Source organism: Bombus huntii, chromosome 13 (genome assembly GCF_024542735.1).
Source record: "Bombus huntii isolate Logan2020A chromosome 13, iyBomHunt1.1, whole genome shotgun sequence".
Lineage (NCBI taxonomy): Eukaryota > Metazoa > Arthropoda > Insecta > Hymenoptera > Apidae > Bombus > Bombus huntii.
The window spans coordinates 1,422,273-1,440,167 of NC_066250.1; the positions used below are offsets into that span (position 1 = coordinate 1,422,273).

General features: G+C 42.7%; 1 protein-coding gene across 2 annotated transcripts in view; it reads left to right on the plus strand.

The window, feature by feature from the left end:
* The window catches only part of LOC126872420 (integrin alpha-PS2-like), a 74,840-nt gene that overhangs the window by 20,587 nt on the left and 36,358 nt on the right, over positions 1-17,895 (plus strand). For both annotated transcript variants that reach the window (XM_050632355.1, XM_050632356.1), the window contains exons 2-3: positions 697-818; positions 6,006-6,124. In XM_050632355.1, coding sequence (XP_050488312.1) covers positions 697-818; positions 6,006-6,124 — 241 coding nt within the window. The remainder of the gene's footprint in view (positions 1-696; positions 819-6,005; positions 6,125-17,895) is intronic.

Here is a 17,895-nt window from a genome sequence, read left to right on the forward strand (position 1 = left end):
CAAGATGATGATCGTTAAAATAATTGAACATCTATAGACGATAATTGTCCTCGTTAATTTTAGAACCAAACGGTTACCTACTCAAGAGGAGAATAGCGCGATCATTCGTTAACGTTAACTTTTGACGTTATATTCCAATGAATATTTATTGTCAGAAATATTTCATATGTATCGGTTCCAAACGCTATCGTTTAAATATCGATACGCCACTATGGAAGATTGAAGAAAATAACAAATTACGATTTAATCGTCGTTCGACAATTACTATTTCATCAACTCTGACTCGATAAAGAGCTAATTGATTTCGATAAACATTTTACCTACGTGTTCACTTCGACATTCTACGATAGAACTAGCACTCAGCAACAATGTGTTCCGCGAAACCGATAAAAATTGCGGTGGCAAGTGTGTTACCTGGTTTAATAACTCGTCTGTTGGTCGGATCAGTTACTGACTTCTTGCGCCACTGTTCAAAATAGCTCGTGACCACTGACCTCGATCTCGGAAATACGTTCGCATCATCGTCTTTCCTCGACGATAATGAATATCGAACGATGACCAGCTAACATTAACCATCGCACTAATGACGCAACGCCTTCGTTTCGGCTGCGTTTTATTAACAACGTACGATTTTCATTCCCTCGAGTCCGAGTTTAAGGATTTCACGGCTGATTCGATACGTTTCCTTTTTCGCAGGGCGATCGTGGGTGCACCGGAGGCCGAAACTCCTCAAGTTGGCGTTCACAGAGGCGGCGCCGTTTACAAATGCGACATCGCTGCCGATGACCGATGCACGCTGATCCATTTCGACAGCAAAGGTAAGAAGAATTAATTTATTATTTTTTACTTTGACTTGCTTTCTTTTTTGAAAAATATATCCGCTATTTCGTATAACCGTAAAAACGACGATACATTTAGGTTTATGGGTTTACAAAGTGTCGTACGTGATTAGAAATCTTATCATACTGGCATTATTTTGCGCAGCATGAGCAATTTAATGTTTGACTTGGTGATAACGCGTTGCGTTCTTCCATGTCGATTCTCATGCAAATGTGATATTAATAACACGTTGTATTTTTTATCGCGAAACCGCTCAATTAAATAAATTATTCGAGCTATTCAAACTACTCCGTTCATTTCGAAATTTGGCGCTGTCGTGGTACCTAGTACGTTCTAATTACCTAGTACGTTCTAATTACCAAATATTACCATGCTATCACACTCCTAACGAGATTTGATTTATAGCGGTATTTAAGGAAAATGATCCTGTAAAGTATACTTGCGGTTTGCGAAGGATCAAAGAGAGATACCTAAACAAAGAACTTTGTACGGATCTCGAAAAGACTATCGCACGTACCATCGCTTATCGCAGGGTAGCATCTTAGCTGGAAGCACGGTCGATTAACCAATTTTCAGATTAGCATAGTCCGGAGAAGAATGTTCGAACGGTTGAATTTCAAAAGGATCTTGGAAAAATGCAATCGTCTATCGTAGGATGGTTTATCGCGTGCCGGAAGCATGGTCGGATTAACTCTCGTAGTTTGTTTCGTAGCTCAATCCGATATCTGTTTTCCGGTTCTTTCTTCCACTTGCACTCTCGTACCCGCCGTGAGGCATTGAAAGGTAACCTCAACGGGAACATTGTTGCTAACGAGGGCTCGTATCTCGTGTTCCACTAGCTGTTCACAGTCGCTGACCCACATTCTGGCTTTCCACCCGCTTACAAAGCCCTCGAGGAGCTTCGTAATCTCGGCAACCGGCAAGTAACCGGCTGACTGGTTGTAGAGCAGCGTTCTATTCTCGGCGACTTTCCACCCACCCTGTCGTTGACCCTTCCACCGCTTCGACTGTTTATCGCTTCTAACCGTATCGATTTCGAACGTTTCCTCGATCCTTTTTCTCAAAGCAACTACGAGCCGACGAAATCGCATCGCGACTAGACCGTTGTACAGAGAGAATTTTGTCAGTCGAACGACAAATCCTATTGCCGAGAAAACGACAGGTGATTCCACGATCTTTTGATTTGTTCAGAATTTTTATTGCGAGACTTTCGTAATAACGCAAGATACTAAAGAGTCGGATTTCGTTGTACAATATAAGCGAACATCCGTTAGAAAGTACATCTAACACGAAAAATTGGTCGTGCAGAGACGAAAGGAAATCCAAGTGAATTCTATCCCTTCGCCTGGTATCGTCTTTCTCTCGCAAATCAGCGGACCAACTACAAGAACCATGTCTGCGCAAATATCTACATACCGCACGTAGCTACACTCTGCCTATCGAAACTCAAATTTACCGAATGCATCTTATCGCCGTGTCTTATCTGGCAAAGAAAGAAAATCTCGAACTAGAAGAGCGGACCGTTTCATTAAATATTTTCACACCAGAGTCGTATCTTGTCCCTTAATCAAGGAAGCGATCGTCCATCATCGTCGTCGTCGTCGTCGTCGTTGTTATCTCTACGATCGAAAAAAGGATTTCATAACGGAAGAAGAAAAGGAGAAGAGCGTCGTAATGACTCAATTGCGAGTCGAACAAGTTACAACGTAAAAATAAAAAGAGTGAAAACCGAAGGAAGCCACGAGCGTGCATAAATTTCCATCTCTCAGCCTCAGCCAGCCATTCGAATTAATAATGACGAAGCGCGCGCGCGTTCTCCCGCGATACGATCTTCCGTTTCAGCGGAGAATGTCGGAGCGAGAGTCGACGTTAATGCCCGCGATGCAAATTAGCGGAATATCATGCTGCCGCGAATTAGACGTGCTTACACACCTCGTAACGATCGTATCTCGTGAATCGTGCACGATTCCGGACCCGTAATTTGCCGGCGCGAAAGTAATTGACTGTTCGAAAGCAATCGGCAGGAAATCACCGGTGCCGATTCTCTCTTATCTCGACGAGGTTCGGTTGAATCGATCGCGTACGAACAAGATCGAGATAAAATAGCGATTCAGGCGCGTTGCATTTTCTTTCGGATTTATTTTTATGGATTTTTCGTTACGATGCGATTATATGGGTATTTCTGCGAGAGAAGATTGCTGGAATATTGTCTGTCGTTTGTTCGACGCCTTGGTAATAGATTCTCTGAGATTACTCGTTGCATTAGCAAGAGACCTCTTTTATTTATATCGAGTGTTTCCGTTCTTTATTTTTCGGAAGCTGTGAAAATAGTCTAGTTTTATCGAGATCCAGTGGTTTTCCACGAGTGTTTTATTTCGTTTTATCGAATCTCCGAAAAAATATTGGAACTTTTGTTTTTCTTATTAACGGTAACGAGAGAACCACAATTTACGTTAAAACGTTTATTTTAAACTTTATTTTATAGTTCCTGAAAATTCATTTTTCTTTCATGCTGGATTTCATGGAATACTGTGAAAAATAAACGAATATCATACCGGCTTTTAGTCTTTGGCCAATAATATTGTTTTCTTCGTTGCGAGATACTAACCGTGGCTATTTTCGAAATGTAACGTTTGCTCGCCTCGAACGACATGTAAATCCGGCCATACGCTCACTCATCACTATTTTAAAATGCCCGTGAGAAAAATAACCGCTCGTGCGGACTCGTTTCTGCCTGAAAATTTATCAAGCGAAAATGAAAAAAAAGAAAATACTGAAAAAACTATCCGTAATCTGAGTGAAAGAATCGCATAAGACATTGCGCTTGATTTATTATCAAAATCACTGCCAACACGCCAATCGTCGAACTCGTCGCATCAAAAACCACCCCCGATTTAATTCCGCTGTTCTTACCTTTCGTTCCACTCGATCTCCTCCAACTTCGAATCCAATCGCGTATCACTGCGCTGGATGGTATCGATGCCTGCAAGGTCGTGTCTATTCGGTTCGATCGGATCTCTCGATCTCTAGATCTCTGGTAACCAATAGTATTCGAATCGTTGGAGTATCTGCTATTCCGCGTGCGTACGAGGAAGCAAGTCGTATCTCGCGCGGGTCTGTCCGGAGGTCAGTCACTTCTTCGGGTGCTGGAGCGAACATCTCGTCGCGGAGGAACTCCTCGAGGTGTACACCCTGCGGAGTGGCGTGGCGAGCCGCCTCGGGATACCGGGAACCATCATCCACGCAAGAAGCCGACTCTGCCTAATACAGAAAACCGTAAGGTCGTTCTACCTACGGGCGTGCGCGGACGTAGGTTCGGCGTTTCTTGCCGGATACCATCTGAAGATCTTCAAGGAAGGTCGCGTTGCTCCCGTCCCTCGGCTCGCGAACGCGTGCTTAATTGACGTACCCTTAATGAGCGCGGCGAAATAATTGGGCCGCGATAATCGCGACGTCGTTCGTTCCTCCGCCGTCGATAATTCATAATTGCCTCTATTAAGGACTGTGTTCGGTCGATCGTTTGTTTTAATTAGACGAACGACCGTGTTTGACAGATGCAGGATTTAAACGAGTCGATCGAACGCGTTAAAAAGTCACGAATAAAGATTCAACGATCTTTCGTTAATAAAAATAGCTTTATCGTAATGGATGGACGTTCGAATCGTAATTGGCATTGACTTGTTTCTCGGAATATTCATCGAATATCGTTCGACGTGTTTGTAATTTTGCGATTAATTGCGAATAACATTGCGATTGAATTGTACTTGAGAGATCTGTCTCGGTTCGCCAGTATCGACGTAACCATACGCCTTCGGCAACGATCGCGAGTTAAGGGATAGGAAGCGAAGGACAACTTCCGTTTAAGGGTTACGACTCACCGATACGGCTAACGGGTTCATTCCATTCGTAAAATCGACAAAGAAAAATCCAAGGTGTACTCGCTGAGAATTCTCTGCAGTGACACCTGTCCGTGCCTTGTTTTTTCGAAGAATATCCGTATGATGCATCGGAAACTTTCGTTTCTTGGACATCGTTTAACTTTTCTTCGGTACGCGAGTCGGGAAACTGTCCAATCTTGCGCAGCGTTACTCGTATTTACATTGCCAAAACTCTGAATATTTTATATCCCATTCGCTTGGCAAAACGACGTTTAATCGAGCGTACAGGAAACTGATATTTAATTTTAATCGAACAGTCGTTAATCGTACATAGAGAATGTAGTTTTACTTTATGGTGAAACGAGCTTCTCGAGATGTACTTGTTCTTTTAAAAGCTGTAAAAATGGTTAAATCGATAACCCTATCGTGTGAAACGTTTCAAATCGCCGGCGAATATTCCAATTAACAAGAGATAGATAAATAACTGGCGAAGAAATAATTGATTCCATCTTGCGGTAACGTGAAAGTGCGGAATTTAAATTGTAACAAATAGGCAGAGTCGCGATTATCGTGATAAATATTGTCGCGGTTGTACTCGTTGGTGAATTAATCTTGTAGTAAATGCAAACGGCGCTAAAACTGGTCGTTTCTGTTTCGTTTCATTCCGTTGCAGCAAGTACCCGCGGCGACATATTAGGTTACCTGGAGCTAAGTGACTGCTAGCTACGGGATATCTGGGCGTTGATTCGTTCTTAGGAAGCTTCTCCTTTAGATTTACAAGAATCTAGTTCCGATATTAAGTGACCGATCCTTCGCGTTGACGGCATTCGTTATTCTTCGAAATAGTTAGCCTGGTCCAAGAAGAAACGCGCATTCCTCTCGATAATCGATCGCGAGTATGCGCTGTGATATTCAAACGGCGATTTGTTTCCCCGCTTTTTCCTTTTCCAACGTGCGTCCGCCGCTTTTTCTTCGTATAGCTGATTTGTTATCAGCGCCACGGTAGCCACAGCATCGAAGCTAAGTTCATTTATTCGTTCGAGAATGGGAATGTTAATACGAAATATTTCTCGTTGAAGATGGAGAAGCGTGAATCGAGAATTAATTTTTACGTGAAATTTCTTAGTATAGAGTATAGTATATAGAGTATAGGCTGCGCTAAATATTATTAAAATCAGTATTTAATACTTTTATCGACTCGTTAGTCATTACAGGATGAAGTAATCGTTAACAATGGCGAGGAGCAATAGCCGGCAACGACTAATGAGAAATGGTTTCCGGTTGCAGGGAATAACCATATCAGAAATCCAAACGTACCGGGTGGTTTGAGTCAAATCGACAATAAAACCCTTCAATGGTTCGGTGCGACGGTTTCGGCATCGTTAAAAGATGGAGGACCCATACTGGTGAGTAAATCTATCAAATTTTTATCATCTATCTTGGTAATGTTTTTCGACTCGACTAAAGAAGCCTACGTAGATATAACGTGTATAGATACGTTTGAATTCTTCGTAAACCTACGAGCATTCGAAATCTGGTTATTAAAATCCTTAGATTATTTGACTAGTAAATACATATCGCTATATAAGATGCTTTCAAAGTTCTCCTTTTTATGTTGGAAAGAAGTTTACAAAGGTATAAAAGCGGTAGTTACGAATAGGCGAGGGGGCCTTGTGAGAAATTACAGGCGTGCACGTTCTTAGAACACCGTACCTTCTATTTCAGGAATCGAAAACAAACGAATCCTGGTTTCGTTCTATGTTTCCGTCGCTGTGTCTAAACGCTTTGCCATTATATCGCACCATATATAGTTACTTTGCTAGATAACGCGAGTGTAAAAGAAGCGATACAAGCAGAAAAAATTGGGTCAGTGTTAAAGTTCGTGCCCGATTTCAACGGACCTAACTAAATTATTTGTTCGCCAAGTCGCACCTGTTGTTGTATGTACAACCGAGCATCGCTCTTTTTATCCGCTGTGAAGTTTGCGCGTGCTACAACACACGTGACTTGCAGCCAAACGATTTAAGACCACCAACTTTTCCACCGATCCGATAATTCGTAGAAAACATTCGCCTCGTTCTGCGTTCCTCTGTCGCAATTTTTTCATCCTACCTAGCAATCCTCCGCGTGCATCATCGCTCGACCGTTTCACGCGCGTCCTATTAGAGCGCTCCGTTCGCATAGATGCGCGTTGCAATCAGACGTGCGATGGAATTGTTGTTCGGATATGAATCTAAGCGCGAAGATCTCTGACTTCGCAAGACGGCCGGACGGTTCCTTCTTTCCCTTCGGGACGCGGTCCCTATGATGTACTGCCGCCCTTATCTTTACGTGCGTTGCACTTGGCCGGGTCTATCCTGTACGCATGTGCGGATGCACATCACGCACGGCTGCGGTGTGCCGGTCGGGATGATTGAAGAAAGGGAAAAAGGAGGAAGCCGCAGGACTGGGATTTTTCGGCCGGTGGATTTGCCGAGTTTGTTTAGCGGTTTATACGTAATTGGATCCAGAACGCTGCTTATTTTATTCGGCGCCTTACTTGGCTGTAGCGGGTGCTTTTAAGCCTTTGGTCGTCTTTCACACGGCGATACACGTATGCGATACGCGTACGATGGATATCGATTATGCGTCGTTCATTACGGAATCATCGTGTGAACGCTTCCATAATGAACAATGTATTCGTCGTGCATCTATCGCGATACGTGTATCGCCGCGCCGTGTGAAAGGGCGCTTCAGGGCCGCTTTATTCGCAACCGATGTACCTATTTTCTTTTGGCTGGGTTGGTTATCCTTCGAAATGACTTTATACTCGCGAGTACCAACTTTGAACTTCGTTTTGTCTGTCATTTTACAGTGATCAAAAAGAGCGTACACGTATACCTTTACCGCTCCCCTTAACAGGTTTATAATGTTCCACTTCCATGTAGATATCACGCGGAATAACACGGTGTAACGAAAGGTAGTAAAATACAGACTAGAAAAAGTATTTGCATAAAAACTGACCACTTTACGTCGTTGTCTTTTTTCTTTTAACACGATACTCCGTGACACACTTTTACCTGACGACACAATCGTTGAAACGGCACGATACCGTATCCGAGATGACTAAATGCAGCTCGCAGTCCGTTCCTCGAATTCGGATTCCTCGTAGAGAAATCGGCGGTGTCAAGTGGCGAAGAACCCGGGCTCCCATAAATAAGGAGCTGCTCTCCTACGTGAGAGACGTATTAGCAACGATTATCGTTCCCATGCTCGCGTAATTTTCGCATAGCGAAACGTCGCCGCGACATTCTCATCCCCCCTGGCCTCCGGCATTATGCGGGAATTATCTACTTACTGCAGAATGCGAGTGCACGTTCCACCGTAAATGCCACTATGCTTTTTCTTTTTCGTCGCTTTCTCCACCCGAACGCTCGTCATACGCGAATTAAAAGTAACCCATATTATTCCCGCCGGTCTAACCAACTTTTTCGTTTGTTCTCTGTGCTCGCTCGTCTATACGCGTTCGTAGAAAATTTGCCATGTTTCTGCAGCCGCTAATCGGTCGCTAGTCGATCGAAGACAAAGTCAGATAGATCGAAATTTTGTAGGTAGCTAACTTTGGACGTTATTGTACGATAACGTTCTTTCTAGTTACTTGGACATTTTTAACTTGGACATTTAAAACGCGGACACCTGTTGTCATACTCTCTTCTTATTTTCCGTACCTACTACTTGGATCGTTAATTCCTCTCGACGCGATACATCCGCTGTATCGATCGAATCCATTATTCTCAAAGAGCAGATCGTTTGTACACGCTGTAAGGCGAATTACGTAATTCCCATCTCGTACGATCAGCGATATTATCGAACGGTTATGCCTGTCAAACAGAAGCGTGTATTCACGCTGCAGCGTTAATACGAGCTGGTCGATGTTCTTGCTGGCGACTCGATGAATCAGAGTGAATTACTTCCATCGAGAAAACCTGGCATCCTGCAGAGATCGTCAGTGGCACGGCCCGACGATCGACAGGCCATGGATGAAACGGCTTCCACTTTCAGCTTCCCCTCCGCGATACTTTTCATCCGTTATCCACGCGTGTATGTACTCGTCGATGCTTTCAACGACGCATATCGAGCCGATTTGTTCGCGATATTCTGTAAGAAGTACCGCAATCTGTCCGGTCGACAGGCGTTCGACGTTTTTCGTTTCGTTCGGTGCTCGCCAGGCGATCATTATCAATCATCGTTCGCGTACAACTTGCGGGATATTGAAATGAAATGAGTTTCGATGTTGCGTGTATTGCCAGGTAATTCTAGCTCTGGATTGGTAATTCGAGGAGATCGTTATCGATGATTTTATAGGGGGTGTTGTCCTAGCGACGTGTTGCATCGGTGTTTTTGTCCAAGTACCGTCGAGCAAAGGAAAATCAACGAGGTACACCGGCTAGCGAAATTAGCCGATCAATTGGAAATTATAGCAAAATGAAGACGGAAACCTGTCGCGTCCGCGTTAATTTCATTAACATCGTGAAACTTGAAACCAAGACCCTGAAAATTGACACAGAAGTTGGACTAATGTAAATAATAAATTTGGACTAGACAAGCATCGTGGAAATGTTTTGTCGCAAATTGATCTCGAACGAATATCTGAACGAATAACGAGTTGTGATGAAATGGAAAGATCGCCAAACAAGGAGGATAATACGCGTATTTTTCAAGCTCCAGCTACGGAAGAAACTTGTAATTTTAGAATTTAAGCAATTAATAAAGAAATTAAAGGAGAATACCGAAAGAGGAATCGATGGGAGCTTAAATCGTACAATTTTCGGTTAATTAACGAGCCCGACGACAGCCGTAGGGTTGATCCTTGTCTTTCGGCACACATCAAACTCGCAGGTAGACGTCACCGGTACGTGACGCGAATAATTCTTTGTCCGACCATATCGTTTTAGCGCCATAGTCGACGTGTCGAAGCATTCGGCAGGATTACACATGAACCTCACGTATCCAGCTCCGGTCGTAAAAGGAGACAGACCGGAGCTTCTACTCAGTCACACTATTAATTAACAAAAACTTGTATCTCTATATAAATACCGTTCCCGAAATTCTTGGCGTGGTAACTTTATACTGGCCCCCTGAAACTTGTCGAGTCCGATTCGTTGCGTCGCGGAGAGAAAAATTATTGTCGTCAATCTGGAAATTCGTGATAGTAATCTTCCGTGATAGGAGAGAATAAAATAGGATAGAATTTTAACGAATCGATGAATTTTAATTTAGTTTTTATCAGATGCGATTAAATTTCACGTAGCAGCCCAGGATTGGTCTTCTTGTATTCTTTCATAAATAAACTGCTCTCGCGTTTTCATCTACCGTTTCACTGTCGTCGTTGCTTGGTTTTTTGTAACTATCCAATTCAGAGATGCTTCTTCGTTCTTTTCTTCTGCTTCGTACTTCTCATCTCTTTCACGATCCGCCGACATTTCAAAGATACAGCTTCTTGATTGCTGCCAGATGTTTCGCGCTTCTGACCTTTCTCTCTTTTCTCCTTTCTCCAAATAAGAGGATCGTGTCTTTTTTCCCCTTGGCCAGACAAATCTTCGTTCGATCGTGCTGTACGCCGATGAAATAAACGACTCGCGTACGTAAGAAGCGAACTATCAGAGAAAAATAGAATTTTGTTCTCAAGATAACTACTCTTCGTAAGAATTCGTTCAAATTATTTCATTAGACCGTAAAACGTAAAAAGTTCTTCGAATTGAAGGAGTCTACGTCGTAAAGGCAATCACAGAATCTAACTTCAACGGCTGTAAGAAAAGAAAAACTCTCGTATTTCATTCCCGCCATCAAAACTGACCCAGAAATCACCCGCGTCCTCCTCAAAGAAATCTCGCGCACAATTTAAAACACATAAATTACCAGTGCAATAACAAGCTCAACAACGAGTCTGAAAAACAACCGAAAGAACCGATCTTTATTAATACGTTACCGGGCAAAACCTCAGTACGGACGGTATTCGTAGTTCGGATTCCAGGAAGAAAGAAAAACTACTCGTCGTTAGAATTCCGTTTCCATAGAAACGATGCTTTAGTCGAAAATCTCTCGAAGCGAAGAAAGACGAATATTGATATAAGTCTCTTCTACTCGCTTTACCAGTGTATGCTCTTTCAACAATAATTTTTCATCACATTTTCACCTGTTTCTCGTCTTATTCTTTGAGGTTCCTCGCGAACGTTGTTCTTCAACTGCTCGATCGTGGTCGATTTGTTTGCACATTCTTTATGGACCGTGAAAAGAAAAAGGCGTCAAACGATTCATAATAGAATCGTACGATCCACACCACACGACCGCTAACTAACGATCGATATATGACGGTAATGGAAAAAGGTGTCGCTTCTTCCATGACACCCTGTATATGAAATTCTCTATGTCAATCGAGTGGAATAGCGGCACGCTTCACCTACTTTCCTCGCGGGGCAGCAGCTTGCGACTCTCGAAAAACGAACGAGACGAAAGCGGCGGAGACAATGAGAGCGGAGCAAAAAACCGAAGGCGGAGGAAAGAAAGCCCGAAGAAGGCAAAAACCGTGCACGTACACGGCCCGCCAGGGACCGAGGGAACAATCGGCAACAATAAAATACGACGAAGCCGTCGCGATAAAGCCACGTCGCGTCGTCTCGCGAGTCCTCGCGGAGAATCCGCTGGCAAAAACGCATCGATTAAAAGACGTACAGGACGCTGTCCGTTCGAAACCCACCACCGACCCCGACGACCCACCTTGAGAGCAGAATCTTGTACCGAAATTCGTGTTCCCTCGCCGGTTTAATGGAAGTTTCTCTGGAATAGCGTGTGGTTGAATTTAGTGTTGGCTCGTTTCGAAAGATAGAAATTAGGTTTTCTCATCCTGGGTAGTTTTAGATTTACGATAGTTGGTAAGTTTCGGGTGTTGTTACCGTTCGTCTGATCTTTTTACCAAAGTTACCACTCTGTCAAGATATCGACCAACCACCGTTCGCACTTTCCCACGCAAACTCTCGGAGGTGGAGTCGAGTTAGCCAAAGTTCTTACCTACTTTCTCTTCCTTAAAAAGAACGTAACATCGAAACGAAAACACAGATCGATAACCATCGTAGGTACACGAATCTGCATAGATATCCGCCGATCTATCAATTTTTCCTCGTTGGACGATCCATCTCGAGCGCGTAATCTCGTAGGAAAAATTCGCGTATCCTTTCCCTTTGACCTTCTGCCCGTACACGGTACACCGTTCGGGAAGAACGTCCTTTTTGGGGATTAGAACGATACTGTGGTCCCTGGAGCAGTGGCCGGGATCGATGGGACCAAGGGAGATCGAACGTTTGTCGGCTGGCAGAATGGAAATACCATTGTCAGAGGGAATGGACGGGACAATGTTTGAGAAATTCCCATGGCCTCGTGAGAGATACTGTGAGAAGCGGTTGATCATTCTGTCTCTGGATCTTCGAGAGGGTGTGTGGACGTTGTTCCTCTTCTTCTTCTTCTTTTCCTTCGGTTTTGTCTCGTGGTAGGTACGCGTTGCTTGCCGATTGCTGCGATCGTCTGTTCCTTTTCTTGTTGGAATTTCGTTGCGGTTTCGCTTGGAATCATATGGCTGTGCGGTTGCGTCGGAATTAAGTGGATGTTGGTGACGATTTATGACGAACGCTTCGATGGAGGCACTGTTGCAAGCGTTTCTGTGCCTGGTTAGAAATGTATATGGGTTTTTTTTTTTCTGAGAAATACGTTGCTCGAAGATATATCAAGTTCGCGTTTCCTAGAGAGCAATATCGTAGAGAAATTATCGGTACGCAGATTAGAAAATCCGTATGGATAGGTTTCAATGGAGCGCAGATACCGTCGTTTCAATCCGTACACGCAGCCATCCTTTTTCGTAAGTTTGCACGCAGAAGGAAGAGCCGAAGTAGAATAATGCAAGAAACGGAGACAATGCACATTCCGGGCGTATGTTTTGCCGACGGGACAAATTGCTACGTCCGCTAAACGATCGTTTTTTGCCGTAAGGGCTTGCTTTTGGTACCTTTAAGATCGTTTTCGCGAATCAGCTTCCTGACCGATTCTAATTACAATTAGTAGCCGTTGGACAAAAGCGCGTGAGTGGAACGATCGCATCGATCTCGTGTCCGATTTTTTCCTCCTCCGAAGAAGAAAAGGAAGATAAAAAGAAGACACGATGGAGACTTCTTTGCGAACATTTACACGTTTAATTAGACCGAATTACTGTACTCTGCGTCGGCCAACAAATTTAATCTCGAGCTTAACGACTCCACCTAATAAGAATCCAACCCGTACAAGCTCCCAGACCACAGAGATGCTCCTTGTCCACGTTTCACGCCATTAAAACAGCTTCTCCGTTAAAAGAACCAAAAGGAAAGTGAAACGAGCTCCTGTAGGTACAAGCAGCGTCGCTTTGTCCCGGATATTGGCCAGCGGCTCTTACAAGCGTGCCCATAATGTAACTCGTTGCTCAGCCATCAAACGTAACACGCCGCTGCCAGACGGTGTACGATAACTCACACCTTTCTTCTCGCGAATCTGAAATATCGCGGCCGGTATTCGCGACATCGAAACGCATTCGCAGAATCTTCCAACTTGCTCCGAGGCAGAGTCACACGCGGCCTTGTTTGTTCGTTCGTTCGACGAATCTTCGCTTTTCTACCGCGTTGGGACGCGAATTCTGAGTTAGCCAGCCCCGTTGACCGTGTACGCGCCATGTATAAATAAGGCAGTGACTCATTGTCAGCCGCGAGGTGAGTCAACGACGAAACCAAAGCGAACCAAAGTCTTCCGTGCGTGCACCTCCGCTGTCTTGTCCGCTTCCTCCGGCAGCCACCGCGCGTAAATATCCGTCCGTGGCTCGTCGCTCTGTTATCCTGTCACGGGACAGAGCTCCTGGTTCCAAGGAGGACTCAGGTGAAAAATATGGCCGTGCAACGGAGGGACAAATTTAGCGGGGATATTTCATTCGTGCGGCTGCCTCTTACCTTCTTTGTGTTCTTATTTTCGAGGCTTTTTGTGCGGGGATGTTTTACTTATTTTATAACTCGACTGGTTTGCGCGATCAGGCTAACTTTCTAGAATTTATACTGTTCAACTAGCGGACTGCTAACGAGTAATTTTCATTCGTTGCCTACTGTAATAATAGTCTAAAAATAATCGCTATTTTATTTGAAGCAGAGAACGAGGGAAGACGGTGTTTTTCCTTTAAGTGCCAAGAACTCGCGGAGATAATGATCTTTGTTAATTCGTTAATGGATGGAAATAAGTCGACCGGGCCTTCCGGTATTAAAATCGAGCAGAGATTTCTTCGTCATTTTCACCGAGAACATCGAGTCTCCGTAATCCGCGCGATACTGCCGCGTTTCTTCGCTCGACTCCAAGCGTACCGGAGAGAATTACGCGTTAAATCGTGCGTTATCCTGCGGTATGACAAATCGGATTAAGATCCAACGCGTACGGTGGGCTCATTTGGAGCTGTAATTTGCCATGAAATCGCCGCGTTACGCCTTCCAGGGGACTGCTCGTTGGATTAATATATCGAAGGGAGGGTGTCGTTTTTAGCCCACAGTCTCGTCCACTTACTAAACGGGGAAAATATTATCGTTTTTTTTTTTTACAAGTAGTCGGTCAAGGTTCATTTCGTTCGGCTTTGTACGCGGCAAAACGATTATAAGGTATAAGCGAAAAGAATTATTTTATCGCTGTTAGTTTCGTGGCTATAATCTGGACGATTTATTAGCGGTGGAAATTTGTTGAAAAGGAGAATAATACTTCGATGTATTGTGTAGTTATCGGAGAAAAGAATTTCGTGAATATACATATATTTTTTTTAATTATTTAATTTGTACTTTACAATTTGTCCAGTTGGACATTTGATAAATTTGATGAATACATGGACTTGAAATGGACGAAACCATCTTTTATTCCATAAAGAACGAAGTAATCGGACGATTGTAGATTTACTGAACCAATCGCCAATTACATTTTGTCAAGCGTGTTTTGTGCGAGACGTACGTGCGAAAGATAGAGACGCTGGCTGTTATCCTTCAAATTAGTAACGATAATTATTAACGTCACCGATAATACACACCACGGAAAATGAAACACGCAATACAGTTGCGAAACGTCTCTTGTCGCGATGTAACATGCGTGTGCATAATTCTATATAGATCAAGCTTTTTCGATAACGCATTGTAATTTAGCGTTATCAACATACAATATTTTCTTCGGATTGGCAAACGATTAATTAACATTCAACAAATTCCATTCGACAAAGATACGTGCATCTCCCTGATTCAAAATTTCATTTCGCTTCGTTTTCGACACATTTAGTCCACGCTGTACTCATATGCAATGCTCGAACATCGTGCAAAAATGAGGTTGTACAGGTTCGGCGAAAAACATGGTCTGTTCTACGGAAGCCATTCCTGTATCGACTACTCGAAAATACGACCGATCTATCCTCGTTGGTTAGGTCTGGGCGCAGCCGACCCGAGATGACCTCATTCACGGCTCAAAAATAACTTACCGCCCGCCTGGTCGTTTTCTCGTCGGCGATACGTCCAGTCAGTTAGCTTTTTTTTGAAAAAATTTATTGACTATCAAAAAAAAAGAAGAACGAAAGGAAAGGAAAGAGGAAAAGGAAAAGAGTTGAAACAAAAAGGAAGAAGGAAACGAGGGACGTTAGAAAGCGGCGACGTGTAAACAAAACCGCATTTTGCACACAATATTACTATTATTCCTATGTTATATATTTAAATAATCGTAATATGGTTATTTTTCGTAGAACGTGTTTCGTAGAATGATCAACGTGTTTCTTCGATAAAATATTAACTTTATTATCGATTGAAAATTAATGCTGCAGATACGAATTGATTTTCGATTAACGAATTTTCAAAAAAAAAAAAAAAAAAAAAAAAAAAAGAAGAGAAAGGAGAAATATTAACGTGATTCTTTTTCAAGTCGTGGATTCTACGAGACAGGTAGCGATTTCAAACGTTCGGTAGACAGTGTATATTTGCAAGCTCGATGAACTTTACAGTTAGCATTAGCGTGTTCCTTTTAGCCGGTTTACAGTGGAAACGCATTAAGAATTGCAGATAATATTGCAGCCGAGAAAATAGTGGCACATTGTTTTAGTTTGTAGAGGCGTGGAAGATACGCTGACACCGGCACTGTAGCGGTATTTGTCAACTATCGGCCTCGGGAATTTCCAGCGTGCACACGTGCGTTACACGTTTCGTACAATAAAGGCCAAACGCTAAAAGAGTTTACGGTAGGCCGGCCGGTCTGTCGTTGGCCTGCAACGAATCGGTCGCCTCGTAAACTTTGACGTAAGAAGACCTCGGCATTTATTGTACTTTACGCGCGAATCCTCGAGTTTCGCTGAAAAACGGTTGGCAATGATCTAATTTCCAATGATGCGACGCGAATCCTTCGAACGATGTAGGTCGACGATAAGAATAGTTATCGAATGGAGAGAACAAAAAATTAAGAGAAATTTCAATCAAAGGTAACGATTCGTTAAAAGAGAGAGAAAGGAAAGTTTGTAACCTATTTATCGATAGAAAAATCGCCAGCTTCCCGCTTTCGAAAGAGTAATCTCGAACTTACTGCAGGAAGTGGACGTGGCTCACGATAATGAGAGAAATAATAGAACTCCTGTTGGCTGTTAGGATATTTCACGTTCCTTTAGATAAGTCCGTTTGACTGCTCCGATTGCTTTACGCTTGAAAAGATAAGTATTATCGTCTCGTGAGAGAAATACGATTGCAATGATTCGTGAGCGAGATATTTCCGAGTTCCTAAAGGAAAGAGAATTCAAGATTTTCAATCTATTTTGATGGAACGCCATGATTTATCGGTAGCCCCAAAAAACTGTTGTAAATTCAAAACGTCTGATAATGCGAGTTTAGCTTTCCTTTATCTTCTACTACTTTTATCTTTCGTCTTTCGTTGTTCCAAGAAACGTGGGATATTTTCATAGAGTTTTTTAGCGTTGTAGGCGAACGTACAGGTAAGCAGATTCTACGGTAGAACAATTCCTTGAGTGAAAATAATTGCTACAAGAATAGAACGAACTTTAGAAAAAAATCAAATTGTATAATATTTTATAATCGCAGAGTATCTATCGTGTGAGTACGCTCTTCATCTTTTCTCGATATTCATTTATTTGCTTTTTCTCTTTTCAAACTTTTCGATCATCCCAATTATCGCATCATTCGCCGATTATTACACAATCGTTCGAACTGAAAATCGAAAAGTCGAACGACGCTGAAAAGAAGAAAGGAAAGAAAAAGAAAGGGTGTATCGTTCTCGTGCTATAGGAGCGCGTTGAAAGGCCACGAAGTGGTCGACTGAAGACATTAAAGGAACCATGCCATCAGTGAAGCCTTAAGCTCTTTCTCTCTCGAGTGGTCCTTTTAATGAAGAGTGAACGCAGATACAGCGAAGGTGCAATCACTGCTGAAGAATGTTCGAGTAATTACTTCAAGAAAAATTCTACATCTTTACTTTTGTATATTCGTGACCTGGAGACCGCTGTTACGCAGAGAATAGAATTTAATGTAAAAAAAAATAGAATTTAATTTAAAAAAATATTCTAAATAAAGAAAGATTTATATTATTGTGCCCTTGAATATAAATTATGTTTTGGATTATAAGATCTAGAAAAGAAAAAGCTATTAGCAGATTTCTATTGCTGCTTCTTATAGGCTTTAGCTAGAGCTACAAGGTTAACTTTTTTGGTAATGTCCTTTGTAAGGCTTTAAAAGTGTAACACTATAAAAAATATCAGCAAACATTATACTTATACCTTTATTTATTTCAATATATCTTTCTATTACAAATTCATCCACTCGTCCTTCTATCAGTCAACCTTAACAAAGGATACAACCATCGTTCGAATTATCATTCTCTTCCTTTCTCTCGTTTCATCCTCTTTCCTTTTTCTTCCCTCCTTCTTTCTCCTTATAATTAGAGATGCGCGAGTTTTCGTTGCCCGAACATGCTGTTATTCCGTTACTTACGGTCGTGAAAACGCTCTGAAAACGTGTCATTATTCGAGTTTAAACTCTTCCGGGCTCTGCAACGACGAGTAAATTGCATTGCTGCATGCCGCTCGCGAAATTCACGTCTTTCCGCCTTCAAATTCGTGCAAGAT